Genomic DNA, 20,682 nt, shown 5'->3' on the forward strand with positions numbered 1-20,682 from the left:
TTTTCCCACTGTTAAGATAATTGCATGTTCTAAGGGCAGGGAACGTGATGAACAACCTTTTCATCTTTGATTTGCTTGAAGACAAAAGAAGCAGAACTTCATGTTCCCAGTTCTGTTGGTCTATAGTCTGCTTGTTTAGAGCAGCTTATCTCAAGACATAAAGAGGTATGAGTTAGAATTTCAGAAAAAGTCATGTCCTAGAAAACAGAAAATTAAGGAAATAAAAATTGATTATTTATGTTATGTTTATATTATGACACTTTGTGGAGTAACCTGGCTCTGGCACCTGGCTCTGAGACGTCTGATCTACAGTAGGAATCACATGTAATGCAAATTATGTTTTTGAATTTGATGAACATAAAATCCAGATATAGAGAACTTCTGAGAGTGGTGTGCAACAGTTTTGATTTTGACTGTCATCGCTTTCTGAATCACAACATGAAAGTGTATTGAAAAGCATTTGTGAACAGGACACACAATTACAAACTGCAACCCCTGAGAACGAATGGTCCCTGTTAAGCAAGTCAAACCACTGGCTTCTTAATGTAACACATTATGTTTTTCTTTAAATTTGCCTGTGAGTTAGCTACATGGTTTCCAAATTTCCAGAATGCCTTAGAGCAAAAAGGGACCGAGTCATGGCTCCAGCAGTGCAGCACACTGTCCCCAGGCCGTCCATTAATTAACGAGGCTGCACTGTTTAGCTGAGAGATGAACTGAGCAATGGTTAACAGAAACACCCATTCCCTGCCATTCTGCACAGCCATGGCCCTAACTTACACAGAACCCTCTCCTCCCAGCATTCCCTGTAGAGGAAGTGCAGCAAGTCTTCCTCTTGCCCTCGTCAGCCTGCTGTGAGCATCAGACTCTGCTTCACATCACCTAAGGCAGCAGCCAGGACCTCAAGCAGGGTCAGGAAGGGGCAAGGTTGGATTGGAAATCTCAGTGTGCTGGTTAGCAAGTGTGAGTGCAGCGACATACAGTCTCAGTGATTTCTGTCTCACATAAAGCGGAATAGGTTTTCTTCTTCCTTCTACCGACTTTGTTTAGTTGGTAGGCTGTGAATTATATGTGTCCTTTGTGCTCTGAGTGGGTATGGCTGATACATCGAAAACTTCAGTTTTGGTCTGGTTTGCTTTAGCCTGAGTTCCCCAGTACATGGATCTGGCTTGATTTTCCACAAGAGACACTGTACTTTGTTTGATATTTAGGCTCTTACAAAGTGGATTTGAGCCGTCCATTAGAATGCTTATTGGTTTACTCGCATCTATAGTTCCCTTAAAGCAGCTTGCTATTAGCTCTGCGGAGTCACTGTGGTACAGTATAACCATCATTTAATACTTTCTTGTTGCTGCCATCTAATGCTGACAATATGTAATAACAAGTAATAGGTTTATTCCATGCTGAAAAAAAGAAGAAAGAGAACACAACGTTTCGGCCATGGAGCCTTCTTCACTCCACGGCCGAAACGTTGTGTTCTCTTTCTTCTTTTTTTCAGCATGGAATAAACCTATTACTTGTTCCTTTGCAGCCTACGCATGCTGACACAGCTACCCACCTGAACTAATATGTAATAACATGCAGGGTGCCACTTGGATGACTTTTTCCCTTGAAATGTAAAAATCAAATTTGGATTTGATAGCTTGATATTTTTCCAAATGGGGAAATGCCTTGGAATAACATCTAATTGACATCAGAATGTCTTTCAATCAAAGTATTCTATTGATTTAAACAATTTCCCAGCATTTCTGCTTGTCCAGTGAAAAAGTACACAAATATTCAAAATAGTTAGTTGGTATGATTTTCTGAAGGGTGCATCTTTAAACCTCTTTCCTTATATTTGTTGTTGACCGACATACTAATTTTAACACTTCAGGATATTTCTCACTGCTGGGTTCAAATTGTAATTTTTTGTCAACAAATATATAACAATCTTGTTAAGAAGCGGAGGATGATTAATAGCTGTGATTTTTAAGACGGGAGGTCCAGGGTCTCGGCAAGAGAGGGATCCCCAGTGTTAAGAGGTTGTCAGGAGGTCTAACACTGTCAGCACAGCATAGGCCTAGTCAAATATGAAAACTGACAGAATTAAATTTGCAGAAGGAGGAGATTTTTTTGATGGCCTTTTTCTTTAAAAACAGCTATGTGCTCCTCAATTAAAGTAAAATGAAAGTCCATTTGGTCATTAAAACTGCAGAGGGTGTCAATTATCAGACATTATGGAGTTTTGAATGAATGAAAAATTATAGATAAGACAGAACCCCTGTGCTTTGTTATTATCCTTCCATAATGCTGCCCTCATGCTTAAATTAGAACCTCTTAGCTGTATTAGGTTTAGGACCCTAAATAACCTTCTCTCAGTTACTCTGAAGTGGAAATTCGTAATCGTATTCCTTTTTTTATAAATATCGCGTCTAAGAACTTCTAACTCAACACAGACAGTTGTCATACGTATGACAAATAGGCAAATATTTGCAAAACGTTTGCAAATAACTGCATAGTTAAGTTTGATGGATAGGAATAATCCTTAAGAATATAATTTGAATATAAAGAAATCGCAATTAAATTACTTTGGGCATATTACGACAGTATATTATTTCCTCTTCCGGGGATTTTGATGAGCTTACCCTTTAGCACTCCTGTTTTTTTTGCTGGGTGTTATTAAGCAGACTTCATAGCATGCCCTTTTAATGTGCTGTTTTACAGCTGACCTTTCTCTCTCCTAGAATAGTCCACAGAACAAACACTATTTCACAAATCTCTCTGTGTGTGTAAAGTAAAGCCTCTGTGGATTCTAGGATTCGAAATGAGGTTTTCAAATTTGTAAATTTTACTTCTTTTTCATTGTTTTTTTAATGAAAATACACAATATGGTGAGTTGGTACTGTTACCTGAAGGGTGCATCTTTTAACATCTTTTGTATTTGTTGTTGACCGACAAACTAATTTTAATGCTTCAGGATATTTCTCACTGCTGGGTTCAAATGTTACTTTTTCGGTCAACAAATACGTTACCATCTCGTTAAGAAGCGGAGGATGTTTAATAGCTGTGATTTCTGAGACAGGCTCTCGGCAAGAGAGGGGAACCCCAGTGTGAACAGGTTGTCACGACGTGTACCCCCATCTTACAAGTCAGTGTAAGAACAGGGCAGCGCAATGGCCGATCCCCTTTGCAGACCCGTGCTGTGTTTCGCCCGGGGTGGGCGCGAGGCTGGCGGAGTGGACTGGCAGGGGCACTGAGCGGCCGGTGTCTGTCTGTGTGCAGGAGCGGCGCAGGCGGTATGCCCTCGGGAGGCCGCGGGGCAGTGTGCTAGTGATCCCGAAGATCCGCTTCGACTCTCGGCAGGAGGAGGGGGCCCCCGCGGCGGCGGCGGCGGCAGCATGGCTCTGATGGACAAGCACAAAGTGAAGAGGCAGCGGCTGGACCGGATCTGTGAAGGTACTTGTCCTCCTGGAGCTTCCCCTCCCCTTCCGCCCGCCCTTTTTTATCTTGATCTTTCAAGTTCTCTCTCATTCCTGTGCTTCCTTTTTGCTTGGTAATTGCCTTTGTGTTTTCTTTACGAGTGATTGCTAAACATCTCGCTGATTAAACCTCATTACTGTGTGTGCATTTGAACCTCTAAAAAACTATTCTCCATGAGCAGCAGAGAAACAGATTGCTTGGAGGCTGTCTTCACCGAAAGCCCTTTTCTTGCAATGAGAAACCAAACAAATTAAAACATGTTTTGGAGTTTCATCGCTGCATAAGCCCAGCTCTGAAATCTCTGCCAGGATTCTGAGCGGCTGGCTGTTTTTCACAGCTGTTACTTCACAGATCCAGATTCTGTCTTTCTTTGTGTCTGCAGATCCATACTTGTCACATATCAGCAGGTTCAACGAGCCCTTTTGTCCATCTCAATCCATCAGTGTTTATTTGGAGGAAAGGTCTCCAGTCTCCACTGATTTCTGGTGCAGTTGGTCACAGTTTCCAGCCCTCAACGTCTGTGTCTTTGTTAAATAGGCACATAAGCTCACTTATACATTCAGGACAACACTATGAATCAGTCTTTATTTGTGGAACCACACATAGACAACCAAACCCTATCCAGTAATTTAGTAGAGGGATTATATTAGACTATAAAACAAATAGTTTGGCAATCTAATCTGGTAACAGTAATGTATTCCCTTAAATGCTGAGTGGGAATCTCTGCTAGTAGAACCGTACAGTATGTAATGGACTTTACTGCACAGTACTTCGAATTGTCAAAACTGGAAACTATGTGAAAGCGTGACCCAGAGGGATAGATCTTAACTCACAAGCTAATGGCTTAAGCTCTTGGCTTCACAGCTGCCTTCGGATTTTTGGTTCGCCTGAAATCTCTATAGAAGGAGTGATCTCAGTAATAGGGGTTTAACTTCAGGTTAAAATAGCTCAACCTTTCAGGCGATCATAAGAAACATCATGCCTATAGCTAATTGTTGGCTGGGAGAGCAGAGTGCATGTCTGGATCTTGATTTTTACTTGGTGCCCAGATTAGGAGAATGAGGATTCTGCCACAGCTGAGGCACATCATTCTAAATATACCAGCTGGACCTAAACGCTCCTCTAATTTGCCAGAACACGACTGGATTCCTGGAAGACTCCCCAGTCTCTTTGAATGCTGCAAGTTCTCAGACACAGGGAGACTGCAGAGAGAGAATATACTGTAGTTTAACATGCCATTCTTAGTGAGTGAGGAGACGTACAGTAACTGAGCAATATGGAACGATGTCCCATTCTTTTTTGCCTTAGAACTGAACTTATACAGGGTAAATAAACTTTTAGTTATATTTTTGCTTATTATCTGCTTGCGACATTCAGTTTTTATTATAATATCAGAGCACTGCAGAGATTACAGAAACTTTGGTATTAGCCTTTCATTCCTGAACTAACCCTAATTTAGCAATGCAGGTAGAATATCTCCTTTTTTTAAAAGCTTCCTACTTTGAGATTTTGCTAAAGGAGAAGGCTTCAGTCACAGATCTCAAAGTTGTAACACGTTTCATTGCTCTGGATTGTGACTGGGCAAGGTTTCTGTCTTGTAGCTTGGCCTCTTTGTATGAAGATCAGCTCAAACGCATGCTGTTATCCACATTCTGAACAGGGTTGTAAATGTGGCCGGAGGACAGAGGTGATTTGTGCCTTGAAAGCCGCAGATAAGCTCAGTGCCTTTTTGGATCCTGTGCTTCTCTCTGACCCCATGTGCATATGGGGCGAAAATGTCCATTTTGTGTTCCCATAACACAGCTGAAAGTTAGCCACAATCCTGTGAGCACAAATCCTATATCGCTGACACACAACAATTTGAATGAGCCTGTACAGCAATCTGAGGTTTAATGGCAGCTATAGCAATGACAAGCCCTGTGTCTTCGACACACACGGAGTTTGCTGCCTCATCATCTTTTGGGCACATATGGTTATGCACCAGTTCTCTGCTTCGCAAGACCTTTAATTGTGATTCTGTGAGCTATGACAGCCTTGCTCTGCTCCGTCTCCAAAGCCACTGCTTTGATGCGTGACTAACAGAATTGGAGAAGAAATCCAGACTTGGCACGGGAGGGGGGCTCTTGTAACATTTTTAATTGTAGTTTAATGTTTTCAATCAGATTGGTGTAGTTGTTTGTTGAAGAGCAAACAGAAAGAAACAGAAGGACCAATAATAAACTCAAATATTTAATTACCTCTGGAATTATGCCTGTGATTGTTTTTCTTGTTTTATTTTGTTTGTTGCTTTCAAAAGAAGCAGCTTTAGGACCTGCTGTGTCACAGTTTATCAGTGAGTTAGCACAGCACCATGAAAATAGTTCTGTGGTTACATGTAAAAGTGGAGCTAACTTTTGAAGAAATACAAACAAACAGGCATACAATATTCTCATGTGTTACATCATGGTGGAAGAGCCTTTTTGTGTGTAAATTGGTCTACCAATGGTTATACAGGAGGGCATGTCTACTCCTTGTTCCTGAAAGAAAAAAAAAGTCTTTCTTTTCTCTTTTTTGGGTTCACCAGAGACTTATTAAGCTCTGTCTCTTGAGCCAGCTGTAAGAGAAGCAGACATGACTACAGCACTTTAAAATGAAACACAACACGCTGTTAACTCGTTTGTGTTTATTGTGCCTGGTGATGCAAGGATTTCACAGTATTGTGCTTGGAAAATGAAGACCACATGCTTCACGAAGGCAGCAAAACGTTAAGATGAAAGAAAAGCCAAAGTATGAAAGAACAATGACAAGAACTTCTCAATGAACCTTACAAGTACACTTTGGGTGTTTGGGATTTTTGACAACGAAGGACCGCACTATGTATTTTGGGGAAGTAATAGTGTTGTCTTTCAGTTTTCAGCGGAGACCTGAAGGAAATGTAGGTGACTTCATTTCTAATAAAGGTGGCAGTACATGTACAGTATGAGGTCTCTCTGCTCTCCTCCAGATTTGTGGCTCTTCGGTACAGCCCCACTCTCCATCACATCCTGTATGAGCAAGCTTCACTGGTAGCCGTCACTTTTTCCAGTCCTGTCAGGCTTTCTCCTCCTGCAACATGTTTTTTTTTTTAATTGAAACATTGTGCCCACAGGTGTGGGCTGCAAATCATCAGGTCCCTTTTTCCCACAGAATGCGGCACAGCGCCAGTGTTTGGTGACACTGCAGTTCTTTTCAGCATATGTTTCTCTAATTAGAAAATTGCTTTTTTGTAAACACTGACCTCTTGACGAATGTATACAAAAACAACTGTCGATTCCAGATGGCTGCATTTGTGAAATAGCGTATGAGTGTCTATAGAGAGGGGTGCACAAGGCGTTTTTTAATTTCAGATATATTGTAATTGCCTGTCAAGCAGTGGAATAAACAAAGTAAGTGCAGCAGGCTTTCTGTGTATGTGATAAGCATGTTGTGTTTGCAGTAACAGCTCGCATATCCTTAATCGTGTCAATTGTTACAAAAAGCAGATGACCCTTTCATCTGAGTATAGTGTTTATTACACAAAAAATCTCAAAGGTTGCAGGATAGTACCTCTTAGCACACGTCCCCCATTCTTTATCAAATGGAGATAGAGATGATGGATGTCCACATTACAGCCACCTTACAGTGTGAACATATTTTTCTGACAAGTGAAAGAATATGGCTCTGTGTTTTTTTCTTGTGTCTTTTGTTTCGTAACTAAGAGCAGGAAATCTGCTCACAAATCTGCTGTAAGACAGGCTTCACTTTCTTTGCAGACACACAATAATCTGCAAATTTTAAGGGTTACTCTGTAGGGAAGTCATCTGAACTGAAGGTTGTTCAAAGGTGGAACATTGTAACATTGCAAATCTGGTAAGTGAATTAGAATTTTCTAAACAAATTTGCAAGCTTTCGTGTAAGTATGCCCTTTTGTGAAACTGTCGCAGCTGAACTACTGAAAAGTGATATCAACTCTGAAGTCTGTTATATTGATACCTAACCTTGGTAATGTCTGTGTTTAATTCCAGTGTAAATGCAATGTTAATTCTGGAGCAGACCTGATTAAGTCAGCACTTTTTTTGTATTGACAGTCTGGTCACCACTCGGGTTAGTCTTCTTGCATATACACTAACATTACAATTCGTGAGGAGAGGAGTTCATGTTGGAAAAGTTTTATGCTAAGTTTCTTTGTTAATAGGAGGATTAACTAGCATGTTTTGAGTTCAGCAAATTAATTAAACAATTTAAGATATTAAACTAACAATATAAACTTCCACCATTCAAACTAGAGCTGCCAAATGAGATGAATAAAACCATTTGCGTACAGATATATATTTGACATATGCTGGGCCTGCCACAATTAGAGCAAATGCCATAAATCTGGGTATGAGTCAAGTTTAATGCAGTTATTTAGTTTAATCAAAGCCGCCACAGGGAGTTCTCGGCTTTAATACTCTGTTTTTTAAAGGGGAATATGGATTTGCAATTCCTTTTATTGAGAACGCCTGTAAAATTTAAGAGGTTACAGCCTGTACTTGTGAAAAGTTTTTGAAGCATCTTTTTTTCCCCATGTTTAGCACATGTCAGACTTTCATGATTCTGACAGCAGCAGTGCACACACAAGGAAACGTTCAGTGCTGTGGTGTCTCCAGTAATGTATTGAAGCACTGATTGTTTTTCAATAGGCTGTGTCTGGAACTGGGGCTAGGACTCTGGACAGGCAGGCCTGGCACACATCTCCAGTATTGCAGGCAGTATAATAGAAACCATGTACATTACAGCAGTTAAGTAAAAACCCTTTTATTTTAAACCGAGCAAGGAGACACAAAAAAGCATTCATCACCACATTATCTTTGTTGGTGTTTTTCCTTTCCTAACAACAAAACAACAGATCCTTCAGAATGAGAATTTAAGAAACTCAGTAGGTGTGTTGTATTTTCCTTTTGGGAAATATAATTTAGTTTTTTTCTCTTTGGAAAAAAAAACAGCAGTGAAGCATTGTGGAACAACCACTATTAGCATGGCCTGTAAAGTGAAGCATTTTAAAGAGATACTAAGTAAGATTTTTCTAAATTAAGTGGAATCTAAATATAATACCAGGAGAAGTTATTTTCCTCTAGGTTCAGATTGTTATGTGTCAGTGTGCATGATACAAAAAAGCAGCAGGATTGCCTTTATTTGCTGTTCGGTCAGATAAATATATTTTAATGGGTAAAAAAATCTATTTTTATCAAGTTGTTAGAAATATTTTTGTCTCGGCTGACATGTCTAATCCTTTCTGCTCATTTAAAACCCAGCGCTGAAGTTTTCTTCACTTGTGCTGTTGAGCCGAGGAGCCAGGCAGACAGCGCGTGTTGTCTGTGCTCGCAGGACCTCGATGGAACAGATGGAACAGGTGCCCTTCCTTGCTCTGCGCCTGGGAACGTTTGTGCAGCAATCAAGCTGTGTGGTCTAGCTGAGGAAGAGCTGACAAGGGCCTCCAGACTGGTCATCCCTTTACCCAAGAAGTGGATTAGCCTCTTTCATAACACGTTAAGATAATAGGTCCTGGCACAGCTTTGTGGTTTGCATTTTTGTTAACTGCAGAGACACTGTGAGTGGTTCTATCTCCCTGTGCAGTCTTCCACTTACCCATGCTCTTTCTAATCAGAATTAATCAGTCATTTGAATGGTTGATAATTGTTTAAGTGTTTTATGCCCTTCCTGTTTAAAATCGTCCATGGTTGGTCAGTTTGACTCACCACTGTGTCCCCTGTACCAGAATGGGGTGAGAAGGATCTTACCATTCTCACCTCATCAGTCATTCCTATTTCTGTTGGAAGGCTTCAAGCTCACGAGTACTGGCAAGCCCCTGCAGTCAGTGCAGTCAGTGTTGCACTGAGTCACTCAAGATACCGTGACTCCTGGCCCCCCAACCCTGACAGTACAGCGGCAGTCCTATACTGCTGCTTAGGGATTCCCAGGTAGTCAACTCATGAAACAGCTTGGACTCCAACTGCTGATATCTGGACAGCTGGGCTCCAAGCAAGTATCTTTACCTAAGAAATGTCCTTTCACCATTTTTTTAGGAAACGAAAGCTCTGGCATTTAAAAATGAACTTGGATTAAGATCCAATTCACAATGTTATCAACAAGACTGATTAGTTTAGACCTTTAAAAAGAAATATTGAGGAAAAAGGAAAAGACCAAACGTCTTGTCTGGGTGAGCAATTGCCGTTTTAATGCTCAGTGGAAGTGTATGATTCCTAGACTTTTTTCCCAAACTGAATGTATTTGTATTTGAGACCCAGTGACCTTTTAAATAAAGGTGTGCTGGCAAACTTCTTTGTCAGGTTTTCTGTGTCTGGCTCCTTATTCCACAGTTTAAAAACAGTTTACTTATAGACTTCTTTTACTGCTTTGCAGGCAGGTAAAAGACATAACGCAGTACACAATACATTTAACATGAACCCCTTCAAGATGAGGAAAAACAAGTTAGCAGTTTAAGAATCTTCACAATTCAGAAAAAATTAAAGAAATAGGGTCATCAGTGTGTGAGATGGATACATAAAATACAAGCATGATAAAAAATAAAGTAAAATATACAATCATTAGTTCAGAACAAGCCAGTAAGTAGTCGTGGAAATAAAGGATAGCTTAGATCTGCACTTCAATCTTGGCAATCCTGATGGAGGAAGCTATGGTGGCCTTTTACTTTTGTATTCCTCAATAGAAATTACTGAGTAATTATGTGGTAGTAATGCCCTGTCTAGGTCACTGGGCCTTCTCCATCTTTTTTTAAACATATTATTATATGAACTTATGTTTATTAATGATTTCTCACAAAACAAATCCATTACCAATGATGATAAGTGTCCCCCCCCCCCCCCAGTTTGTAGTAAGGAAAGAAAGGTAAATAAAGGTAACAATAAAGAATAAAGAATACTGTATACACATAACATTTATGTTTACATATAAATAGACATTCAAATTAACATTATTATGTACACATGTGTCAGTAAATGCAGCACATTATGCAGTGTATAATATTTTGCATGTGGAGATTACCATTGGGATTTAAAAAAAGTAAATAAATGAATGAAAATGGGGTTGTTTATCCATCCTTTTAATGTTATCTCTTAGGTTGACCTAAATGGCTAGTATGAATAGGATGAAATGTTTGCAGGTAACAGACATCTCGCCTGAGTGTTTAGTGAGCTTTATGTAGGCAGTTATCCAGTGATGGTTGTGGAGGAACAGTTTATTCAGATATTTCAGGGTAGATTAGGCCAAGGTCCATTTGCTCAAATTCCTGCCCTCTAGTCATTACACAGAGCTATCTGAACAATCTCAGCTATGAAATCCAGAAGACCTGGTTCCTGAGCCACTGCCAGCTGTAAGCCCAAGCTCATAGAGCAGAACTGTTACAATACACTGAAATACAATGATACTTCTGTATGAGACTTTTCCACATGGGCTTACTCAAAACCTTAAACTTTAATTGTAAACTTAACAAAACTTCTGAAAACTCAACAAGGAAATTGTTTAACAGACAAAAAACCTTGGTAGTGATGAGAGCTGTTGACAACAATAATTGTTTTAATAATTATGAGACTAATGGAAGTCAATATATACACAATGCAGGCCAGTCTAAAAACATCATTTCAAGGTGGCCTTTAAAGCTCACTTCACTCTGGAATAATTCCTGCTTTTTAACACTGAACAAGCAGGACTCTTGTACAGGTCCAAAAGGATGGATGAAGGAGTGTCGAGACAACAAAATCTGTATGATGGCAATTGTAGCCTTTCAGGCTTTGATCGATATGCAGCAGATAATCGGAGTGTCTCTGCTGTTCTAGCTGCAAATGAAATGCACAAAATACAGAAAGCTGAGCCCTCGTGTGCTAACTGCAGATGTGGACTTTTCAGAAAACTATACCCATGGATTCGCGGCATGTTGAGCTCTCCCCAGACACTTGTAAAAACCAGCTTGGAGGCTTGTTAAAACTTTAATATACTGTACAATAACTGTAATTGACTGGAATTTTTAGGTTCCTAGTCATGGTCTAATTTATTAAGACCTATGAATGTTTAATGACCAAATAGTTCTGCAGTTGACACGATCTAAATTACATTATCTTCCTTTATTCGCAGGAGCTTGCCAAGTTCTGCCAGGAGCACACCACGCGCTGAAACGAGAAAAAAATATGAAATTATTTTTTTTCTCTAGAATTCTGGTTGCTCGTTTAAATGATATAAGTCAGGTCTACATTGTATAATTTTGTAAATATGTAAACATTCTATTTATTAACAGCAGGGTAGAATTATATCTGTTCCTATCCAGATTGTTTTTGAATCCAGACGTTATCAGAATTCCTTCATTTTGTTGTTGGTTAATAACCATTTGGTGTACCGCCAGAGTAGTTTTAAGCTAAGAAGTAAATCTTAATTGTAAATCTTATATTCTAACTCTGGGGAGATTAGCTTTTCCTGGTAGCAAAGCCAGTCTGTTCTAAAAAGAAAGAATGGATTAAAATATCTTACTGATACTGTTCAGTGAACGAGAGGGTATATCTGAATAAGGTGTCTCTTTGTAGTTAATATCAGATTCTGCAAAGTTAGTGCCCCTTGGTAAACAATTGAAAGGCCTTCAATGTTCATCTTTAATAGCTGTTCCACAACAATGCCTGAGGGGAATATTGCATTACACATAAATAGATAGAAATGTTGTTAATGATTATAAGATCTCTATCCAGTGTGTTGAGGTCATTACAGAGCTTTCTTAACAGATTCCCTGAGCATTGTCATGGAGTACTATCTAACAGTACATTGCACAGTGGTGTGTTAAGTGGTAACACCTTTCCCGAGGGACATTGGAGCATAAGTTCGATGCAATGTAAGGTTGACGCAGTGTATCGATCATTGTATTGTTTTTTATTTGATCACATTTGTTGATAAACACTGTTTAATAGTTTTGTCTAAGTAAAGAGTCTAAGAGTTGTCATGTTAGGTTGCAGTTTGATTAATGAATGCATTTAATTCAGAATAAACTTTCTTGAGTTGCGGTGTATGTAAAATAGTGTAATTTGGATGTTTTCATTATGAAGTCATGCATATTCAGCCTTGTGTGTAATTAATGGATGTGTGATTGCTTCAGGTGTGACTATTCTGTGCTCTGCTGCACTCTGCTGCTCAGAGTAAACTGAGTCTACATATGGGTAAAGGTACTACAGCACTAAAACCCTTTTTTTGTGGCATATGCCAAGTCTTCAGCTCTCGAGTGTTCACTTGGCACAATTCAGTATTCTTACATGGTCTATAAAAGTTTGATATGAAAAGGCACAGGCATTCGTTGTTAAATGTTTTTAGCATCCTGCAGATGTAGGTCTGAAATGTATGTTTTTGGATATGACTGCCATATCTTGTAGAGGGTCTTTACCAATAGTTCTCTCCATTGGTAGTCCTGGTGAGATGTGGTAAACTGATTAACTGGGATTTTTGCAATTGACAAATCACAGTTAAAGTAAACCCAGGAGGACAGCCTTCTAAGTAATATGCTTTCTAGATACAGAACTGTGCCAGAAGAAAGTCAGCTGAGATCTTACATATCCTTTATCTTATTCATGTTGCTGTTTCTGTCAAAATGCTCCCTTTTTACATTAGAAATAGCAAATTGTAATAGCCTACTATGCTGCACTTTCAGTGTGTTTTATGCTTGTACAGAACCAAAGGTCAGCTGGCTGTAAGCAGTGTGAAGATGGAGTTTCAGCATCTGTATACCAGAGTTGTGGAAAAACTCAGCCTCTACATAACTACCAATAACTATTTTTTAAAGACTTTCCTCTTTTCTTTCAATGAACAACCAGTTCTTTATTTTCCTACATGCCCACCCAATTTTGAAATTGCAGTATTCAGACTCGGCTCTTTGAGAACCTCTGCTGCGAATGAGACTCGGTCATGCTCCTCTGACATGCCCACCTGTGGAGATGTTTGTCATGCAAGCTCCGCCTCCAGTGCCAGCTGGAGGAGCAGTAATGTCCTGTTAATGGGCAAGTGGCAGGACCCTGGTGTGGAGAGAGCCTGGCCAACTCTGGCTGACTGACCTCACTGCTAGGGCAATCCTTGATAGTGGGCTAGGTCCAGAACCCAGGCTTGAATTAGCAGTGTTTGCGTCATAGAGCTCAACCTCTGCTCCAAGAGAGCACCCTCACCCCCTATCTATCTGCTTATCTGTTTAAAACTTACAGCTGTGAATTTGAATGTGACATATTCATTAATAGATTTTTTCATTAAATTGATTAATTTTGCTATTCAACCTAGGATAATGACAATTTGTGGTCAATGTGGAACATGTATTTGGGCTTTTAAATAGGGCTGTTTTTTTGTACTAGGTGCATGACCAGATAGGCAGCCTGAAAAAAGTTTGAAAACAGTTAAAAACAAAGAAGGGGCCATTTGCTAGCCTTCTAGTCTTTTCAGTAGTTAGTAACTAAATAATACACAGATCTCATCCTTGAAGGTGGTTGGAGTTCACTGAAACTCAATATACTGGATCAGCAGTATTTCCAGGTATAGCGCATACCTGCATTCGCTAAGGTTTCTGTTTTCCATTGTTCTGTTTAAATTCTGCGTTACCTGCCTCAGTCTTATCGTTTTCTGCATCATGGATTGGTGGTTGCAGTAACATCCAATCAGAATGGAAATGTATCATCTTCCTTTAACAGTCAGGCTGGATTAACTCCCTAAATCTGACAATTGACCCACAGGAAGGATGGAAGCCAGTCTTAGTAGAGCTCTTGAAAGTCATGTTCACAAGGGAGCAGATTTAATGAAGATGGTACACTGATAAGATCATCATGAGTGACTTCATGTGTTTCAAAAGGAAATTGAGGACCATAAGTAGCTACACAGGTTTTGGACACCATGGTCTTCTCATGCCAAGCAGAACTCCTTACTTCACCACACAAGCGCTGTCCAGCTGTTTAGGGCTGGTTTAATTCATTTCTCAATTTACATTGCTTTTAAGGTCAGGAAAGAATTCGAGAAAACAGTCATTTTCAATTCTACGAATCCTAGAATCTCTGGGATTAACTTTATCGCATTTGGTTGAATGGTCTAATCCAGCAGCGCTCGTGGTTCTAAGCGAAATTGAATAATAAAAATTGTTTTCAGAAAGAAAGCAGTGGCATTGCTCCAAGGTCTAAGTGCTTTCAGATGCTAGGAGATCGAACGTGCCATGCCATGGGCTGCGGGCTCCTGCCCAGTTCCTGTGATCTGTTCTCTTTAATCCCAGGGTGGGCTGCATGCTGTGCCATCTGTACATTGCCTGCACCTCTCAGACTTTGCACCAGCATGCCTGCAATAAAAAGGAACCACACAGACAGCTGTAGCACAATTCACCTGAATATGATTTCCTCCACCTATACCGAATGATATCCCCGAGAAAACATCTCTGAGAAAGATGAATCATCCAAGAATGCTACTGTTTGGCTTTTTAGTCTGCTGAGCAGTGATGCCATGAGAAATTCCTGGAAAAGGAGTCACTAATGCTAGCATCTTACAATGTTTTTTTGGTGTTATTTCAATATTTTTCATGATACGAGTAATAAACTGTTTCCTTCTTTAATGCCAACACAGTGTGTGATGTGCTAGCTGTAAGTGTCTGCTGTGGTGAAATATATTTGAGTGGTTTGATCCACGGAGACATTTTCAGGAAGTTGAGTTCCCCTGGGGCTTTTCCTCTAATGCATTTCATTTTCACGGGTTCGTATTGATCAGAAAAGCTTGAAAGTGAAATGAAAAATGCTTTGATTCTCAGTAGTAGTTGAGTGCCCCTAGCTCTGTCTTGATCTTTCTTTTCTGCCTTCCAAAAGTAGTTTCCAGGAAAACAAAATATATTGTCTTCAAAAAGATAAAGTTTATCCTTAAAATCCAAAGCCTGTTAATCCCCTTTCTCCCTGAAACTATGTAGATGACACAAAGGGGAGATTTTCAAACACTAACGTCAGTGTTAAGTAACAAATTATTATCTACTATTACTGTGGCATATTCACTAGGGCATCACGCATGGTTTCCTATGAATTTTATTTACAAATTTGAGTTCATTAATAAATGTATTAATGAATGGCAATACTTGCAACTACTTCATATGTTTGTGTGCGAATTTTAAAGGAAATGTGTATTAATTACCATACTTTCTTACTTACCATATTTTCTCCTGAGAAAAGGGTGGTTTTAGCCAATGAACAAGTATATTACAAGCCTTGCAACAACATTATTTGCTGTGTTTAAAAAGAAAAACCAAATAATGGTGTATATTGGACATGTTGTAATCAACATGCCTCCACACCATGCAAATATATAATGGAAGAGATTTCATTATGTAAACACAAAAAAATGATTTGTGATGCATCATAAAAAGTCTGAAACATAGTCTGTGTGCAAGTTTTTCTGGCTCCTGCCGTGATTGTAAACATTTGACACAATCCACTGTATTCACTCATTTCAGGAACCAAATATTCTGAGTGGCAGAAAGGGTAGTGGGTTCGTGTCCGATGTCGGGCGCAAGGTTCTCTAATAGCCCATACTGGGGAGCAGCAGTGTGGGGGGGCGGTGTTGGCGGTATCTGTGTGGAAGAAAGGCCTGGCAATCTACTTCCCTATCCTGCCATGGAAACTCTATGGATAGTGACGGTGGAACTGTCCATGGGGTCACCATGTGTCGATACCGACTCGACGGCACTCAACCACCACCACCACTACTGATGGTGATGGGTCGGGGAATTGTTGGTGGGGTATTGTTTTGGTGTTTTTTTTTGTGGAAAATGCTTTAATAGAAAGAGCAATCCTGTGGCCTCTTGAGAGCTCTTTGCTCCTAGGTTTGATTCTGGCCTGGGGGAACTTATGTGTGGAGTCTGCATGTTGTTCCTGTGTAACGCACAGGCGGTTTTTCACAAGGGGCTTCAGTTTTCCCAGACCTCCCAAACGTTTTGGACTAGGCTTGATTAGCATTTTTCAACTACAGGTTTGCCATTTCCATCACACTACAATGCGCTAGTGTCCTGCCCAGGGAGGGTGCAGTCATGTGTGGTCAGTCCTGCCTTCCGCCTGTGGTTCCCATGATGCTCACCAAGGCAGAGTGGCTTTCTGGTAATGGGTGGATGGATCTGCATTTTAATAAGATCATCCTTGTAGCTGTATGCAAATCCTCACTTAATGCAATGTTATACATCCCAGCGAGTGTATGCATTGCAGGTGCAGGTAGCAGTCCTAGGGGATGTCCCAGTACTCAGCAAAGTATAAAAATAATGAGTCGGTGGCTTACTCACCAGTTACATGCGTGACCTTATGAATAAGTAAATACCCGTGCGTGACCATGACGACCTGATGTCAAAAAGAGATATAGATAAACTGTCTGCTATGTAGTAATACAGGAACACTGCAGCACAATATCTAAAGGCAGGCGGAAAGATTATAGGTCTTGGTGTGGTTACATACCTGCATACCTCATTTATTTCCACTTTCTGTTTACCTTTTGGAGCCCACGCCTTTTTAAAATGCACAATAATCTTCTGTAATTCCTCTTCCTGGGATCATGGCATGATTAAGGAGGAGTATTCCGGCCATACCAGCTGAAAACAAAAAACTGTTTCAAAGAAGAGGTTATTTGCATACTGAATTGTAGATTAAATGAGTCAGATAAAAATACTGTAGTACCTGTACTACTGTAAGGTACATGTGCAAAGTACAAAATGTAGTCCAATACACCCAAACCTCCTTAGTTGCGGGGGACACTTTCTGTTTTACTGCAGATAACTAAAAACACATATACTGTGAAAAAGCACTCCTGTGCCAAATATATACCATAAGTATAGCTAATGCACTGTGGAAATTAACATACTGTAAATGTACCAAATAACAGAAGAACACATTTTTTTGTTAAACCATGAGATACGATGGGTGTTGTGGAGAAAATCGTATGCGCGTGGATTTTGAATTGCAAAGATGATCTGAGAAGCTTTGGGCCTCTGAGAATCTTCTAGAAGCTTCCAGAACGTCTCTCACACCAGGCTTGGCCTGTCGTGCGGGACTGCAGATGAGGAAGAAGGAGTGTACCTTCTTCATCCTCCTCTTGTGAGACCCCAGCCTTTTCTAAAGCTTTCAGAATCACGTCTTATGTACAGAGGGAGTTGGTAAAGGAGTGGTGACATCTAATGGGGACTGACAGCTTACGACTGCTGCACGTCTCGGCTAGCTCTAGTCAGTGGATTAGTTTTCTGTCACAGTGTAATTGATGTGTCCTGACATGGAATGATTCTTATCTTTGTTATTAATTTTATGACTTTCTCTAAGAAAGTTACCCCTGTAACCAACAGGGGCAGCCTTTGAAGTCACTTGGTGGTGACTTGAAACTGCAGGTACAGCTCACTGTGCAAAGAAGGAACAGGGTATGAGATCAGCAGGGTGACAGCATTAGTGAGACGCTTTATCTGGCTTGAGTGATGTCAGAGGGAGCAGTGGAATTAAGAGGGCTTTATTTAGCCCATAATCTCTCCTAGTGATTGCCCAAGCGAGTAAAATGTCCTGGCCACAGTAGGAAAGGATAAACCTCGGGATTAGAGCAAACCCCCACCCTCCCCCCTTTTCCTACCTTTTTCCTCTTATTTTTTCACTATCGGCTCCAAGCCTAACACAAGCAGAGACCCCGTCGCTCCGGCTGCTATGGAGTAGTAAGGCTGGGTTTACAAGGTGCGTTGTGTGTGAGTGCATGTAGTGTTCTGTTTCCCCCCTCAGCGGCTGCTAATGTTTCCAAAAATTAATTATTCAAGGATTGCCTACTGACGGGGAGCCACTTGATAGCACGACCTCAAGGGAAAAAACAAAAATTGAAGCTGGAGATCAGGTGAAACGATACCTTGTCTTTTCTTTTTTGTCTTTCGTAATTTTTTGATGTAAGTGTAACTGAAGACTTGAAAGAAAACACCCTGCCCCCTCCTTTTTTTTTCTCTTTAAAGCCGTGTTCTTTTTTCTCTCCAATGCCTGTTTCCAGCAAGCACACGGGTATCGGGCGCTCTCAGAGCTGGGACGCTGCTGGATGGTATGAGGGGCATTGGGACGGGGAGAGTGCCTACAGTTACCAGCCCGGGGCAGCTGGAAGGAGAAATTCTTTGACGTACGGGGGTGACGGTGGAGGAGGCTGGTACGAGCCAGCCCTTGGGTTGCGCCCGGGTGACCTTGAGTTGAAGCGGGACCCCTACTCCTACCAAGACTCCCTCTACGATCAGGGCTACCCTGAGAGGCATGATCGGCGGCCCCTGAGGAAGAGCTCTGTGCCTGACCTGAACAACCACTACGACCGACACGCCATGGCAGCCCGCAGCTCTCTGCCCCCCCAGGATTACTACCAGCATGACCCCACATTAGCAGCCCGGCCACCTGAAGATCCACGAAGCTTTTATAGAGGAGAGCAACACCTGCTTAACAGATCAGCACCGCATTATGGGATGACCGGTGGGGGCCGGACAGCTTGGGATCAAGGACAAGCTAGGCCTGCTCCTCCTCCTCCTCCCCCTACTGCTCATGAGATGAGCCGTATGTACAGGGATCCTGCCGCCGCCAAGATGATGCCAGATGGCCAGCGTGTTCGGAGCAGGGACCCTTCTCCTGCCCACTACGGAGTTGAGACCCCCTCTCCCAGGTATGGAGCTGAGCCACCCCCTCTCGGTGGTCGCTCTGTCTACAGCGACATTAACGGGCGCCCTCTGGACCCCAGGCAGGCCACGGCCACCTGCCTAGTGGTGGACCCAGCCTCTCAGGGTATGGATGGCAATCAGGGGAGCGCCTCTCGTGGAATGGGGATCAGGCAGGAAAGCCCATCGCCGTACTGCTCCACAGCGGGGCAGAAAATGCCCTACGAAGGCTACGACCTCAACCCCGGGGTGGCTGCGACTGCTGGTACTCCTGGCGCCACAGGGCCTCTACCACACCTGTCTCAGACAGCCACGCTGACGGAGCTGAAGAAGAACGTGGACCGAGAGTTCCTGGCGCTGCTGCGGGCGGAGGGGCTCTCGGAGAGCACCATCACTGCTCTGTTGCAGCAGGGCTTTGACTCCCCTGGCCTGCTGGCCGTCATGGAAGAGAATGACGTTCGCTCAGTGGCCCCCAACCTGGGCCAGGCACGGGTGCTCTCCCGCCTGGCCCTCAGCTGCAAGATGGAGTTGCAGCGGCAGCACGAGGGCCCCGTCACCTCCCAGCAGCAGCAGCAGCAGCAGCAGCAGCAGCAGCAGCGCGTACGTACACGCTCCAGTAGTTTCAGTCACCGCAATGACCTCTACCTGCAGCAGCAGGGTGTGGATGCCAATGCGATGCAGCAGCCGCCCAGTGCTCTTCATTCCGTGTCCCCCAGAATGGGGGAGGTTATGGGAAGGAGGCCCAGCAGCGCCCCCTCTCAGCATCTTTTGGAAACCACCACCTATGCTGGGGGTCGCTCCCCTGGGGGTTTCCCCGTCGGCTCAGGGGGATACAGCAGTGCCTTAACCCCGAGCCGCCCCATGTCGGCTTACTCCCCCCAGCAACAGCAGCCACCGCCTCCCAACACGGCCCCCAAGACGGCATACTCCACCACCTACACTGTCCCCATGGAGCTGATGAAGAGGGACCGCAGCCACCCGCCCCTCTCGCCCATGCTGAGCCCCCACAGCAGCCCCCAGCTCCTGCGGAAGGGTGGGCCTCAGCCCGAGACCTCCATGATGCCCATGGGCCCCACCCTCCAGGTGCAAAACGTTAACGTTGCCAACCAGAAGATCACCCGCCGAACGGGGCCGCCCGTCATCGTCTCCACCATGGCATCACCTGACTCAAGTAACTCGTTTACCACCTCTCCCCCTCCTTCCTCCTCCTCGTCCTCCGTCGTGCCCCACTTGTTTAGTGAGTGAGTGCCTTGCTGTGGTTGTGCCACCTTTGTGCCTCATTCTGCTTCTGTCTCTGTTGTCTTTTGAAAGTGGGATTTCTATCAGGGTGAGATCTAGTAATATCCCGGCAGAAGGGGAAAACAGGGATTTCTCCGGTTAAAAACTCAGTCGAGTCGTGATGCCGTATGCCGTATTGTCATTGGAAATAGGTTTTCCTGCTGTGTGATTCTTGTGTTTCAACGTGGATTCTTTCCCAGCTTCCTACAGTTAAAATCAGTTAAAAACTAGTGTTCTGTTGCTCTTTTCCATTAAAACACGCTTGGAAGTAGAACTCCAAT

At 42.3% G+C, this 20,682-nt stretch overlaps 1 protein-coding gene across 5 annotated transcripts in view; it reads left to right on the forward strand.

The window, feature by feature from the left end:
- Positions 1-20,682, forward strand: part of ctbp2a (C-terminal binding protein 2a) — a 112,818-nt gene that overhangs the window by 43,202 nt on the left and 48,934 nt on the right. The window contains exons 1-2 of one of the 5 annotated variants that reach the window (XM_088917524.1): positions 18,470-19,675; positions 19,718-20,294. In XM_088917524.1, the coding sequence (XP_088773650.1) occupies positions 18,470-19,675; positions 19,718-20,294 (1,783 nt within the window). Of the gene's footprint in view, positions 1-3,264; positions 3,439-18,469; positions 20,295-20,682 lie in introns of those variants that run through there. The other 4 variants (XM_088917525.1, XM_088917527.1, XM_088917523.1 and 1 more) reach the window with 4 other exon arrangements.

Source organism: Atractosteus spatula, chromosome 5 (genome assembly GCF_055471065.1).
Source record: "Atractosteus spatula isolate fAtrSpa1 chromosome 5, fAtrSpa1.hap1, whole genome shotgun sequence".
NCBI classification, from domain to species: domain Eukaryota; kingdom Metazoa; phylum Chordata; class Actinopteri; order Semionotiformes; family Lepisosteidae; genus Atractosteus; species Atractosteus spatula.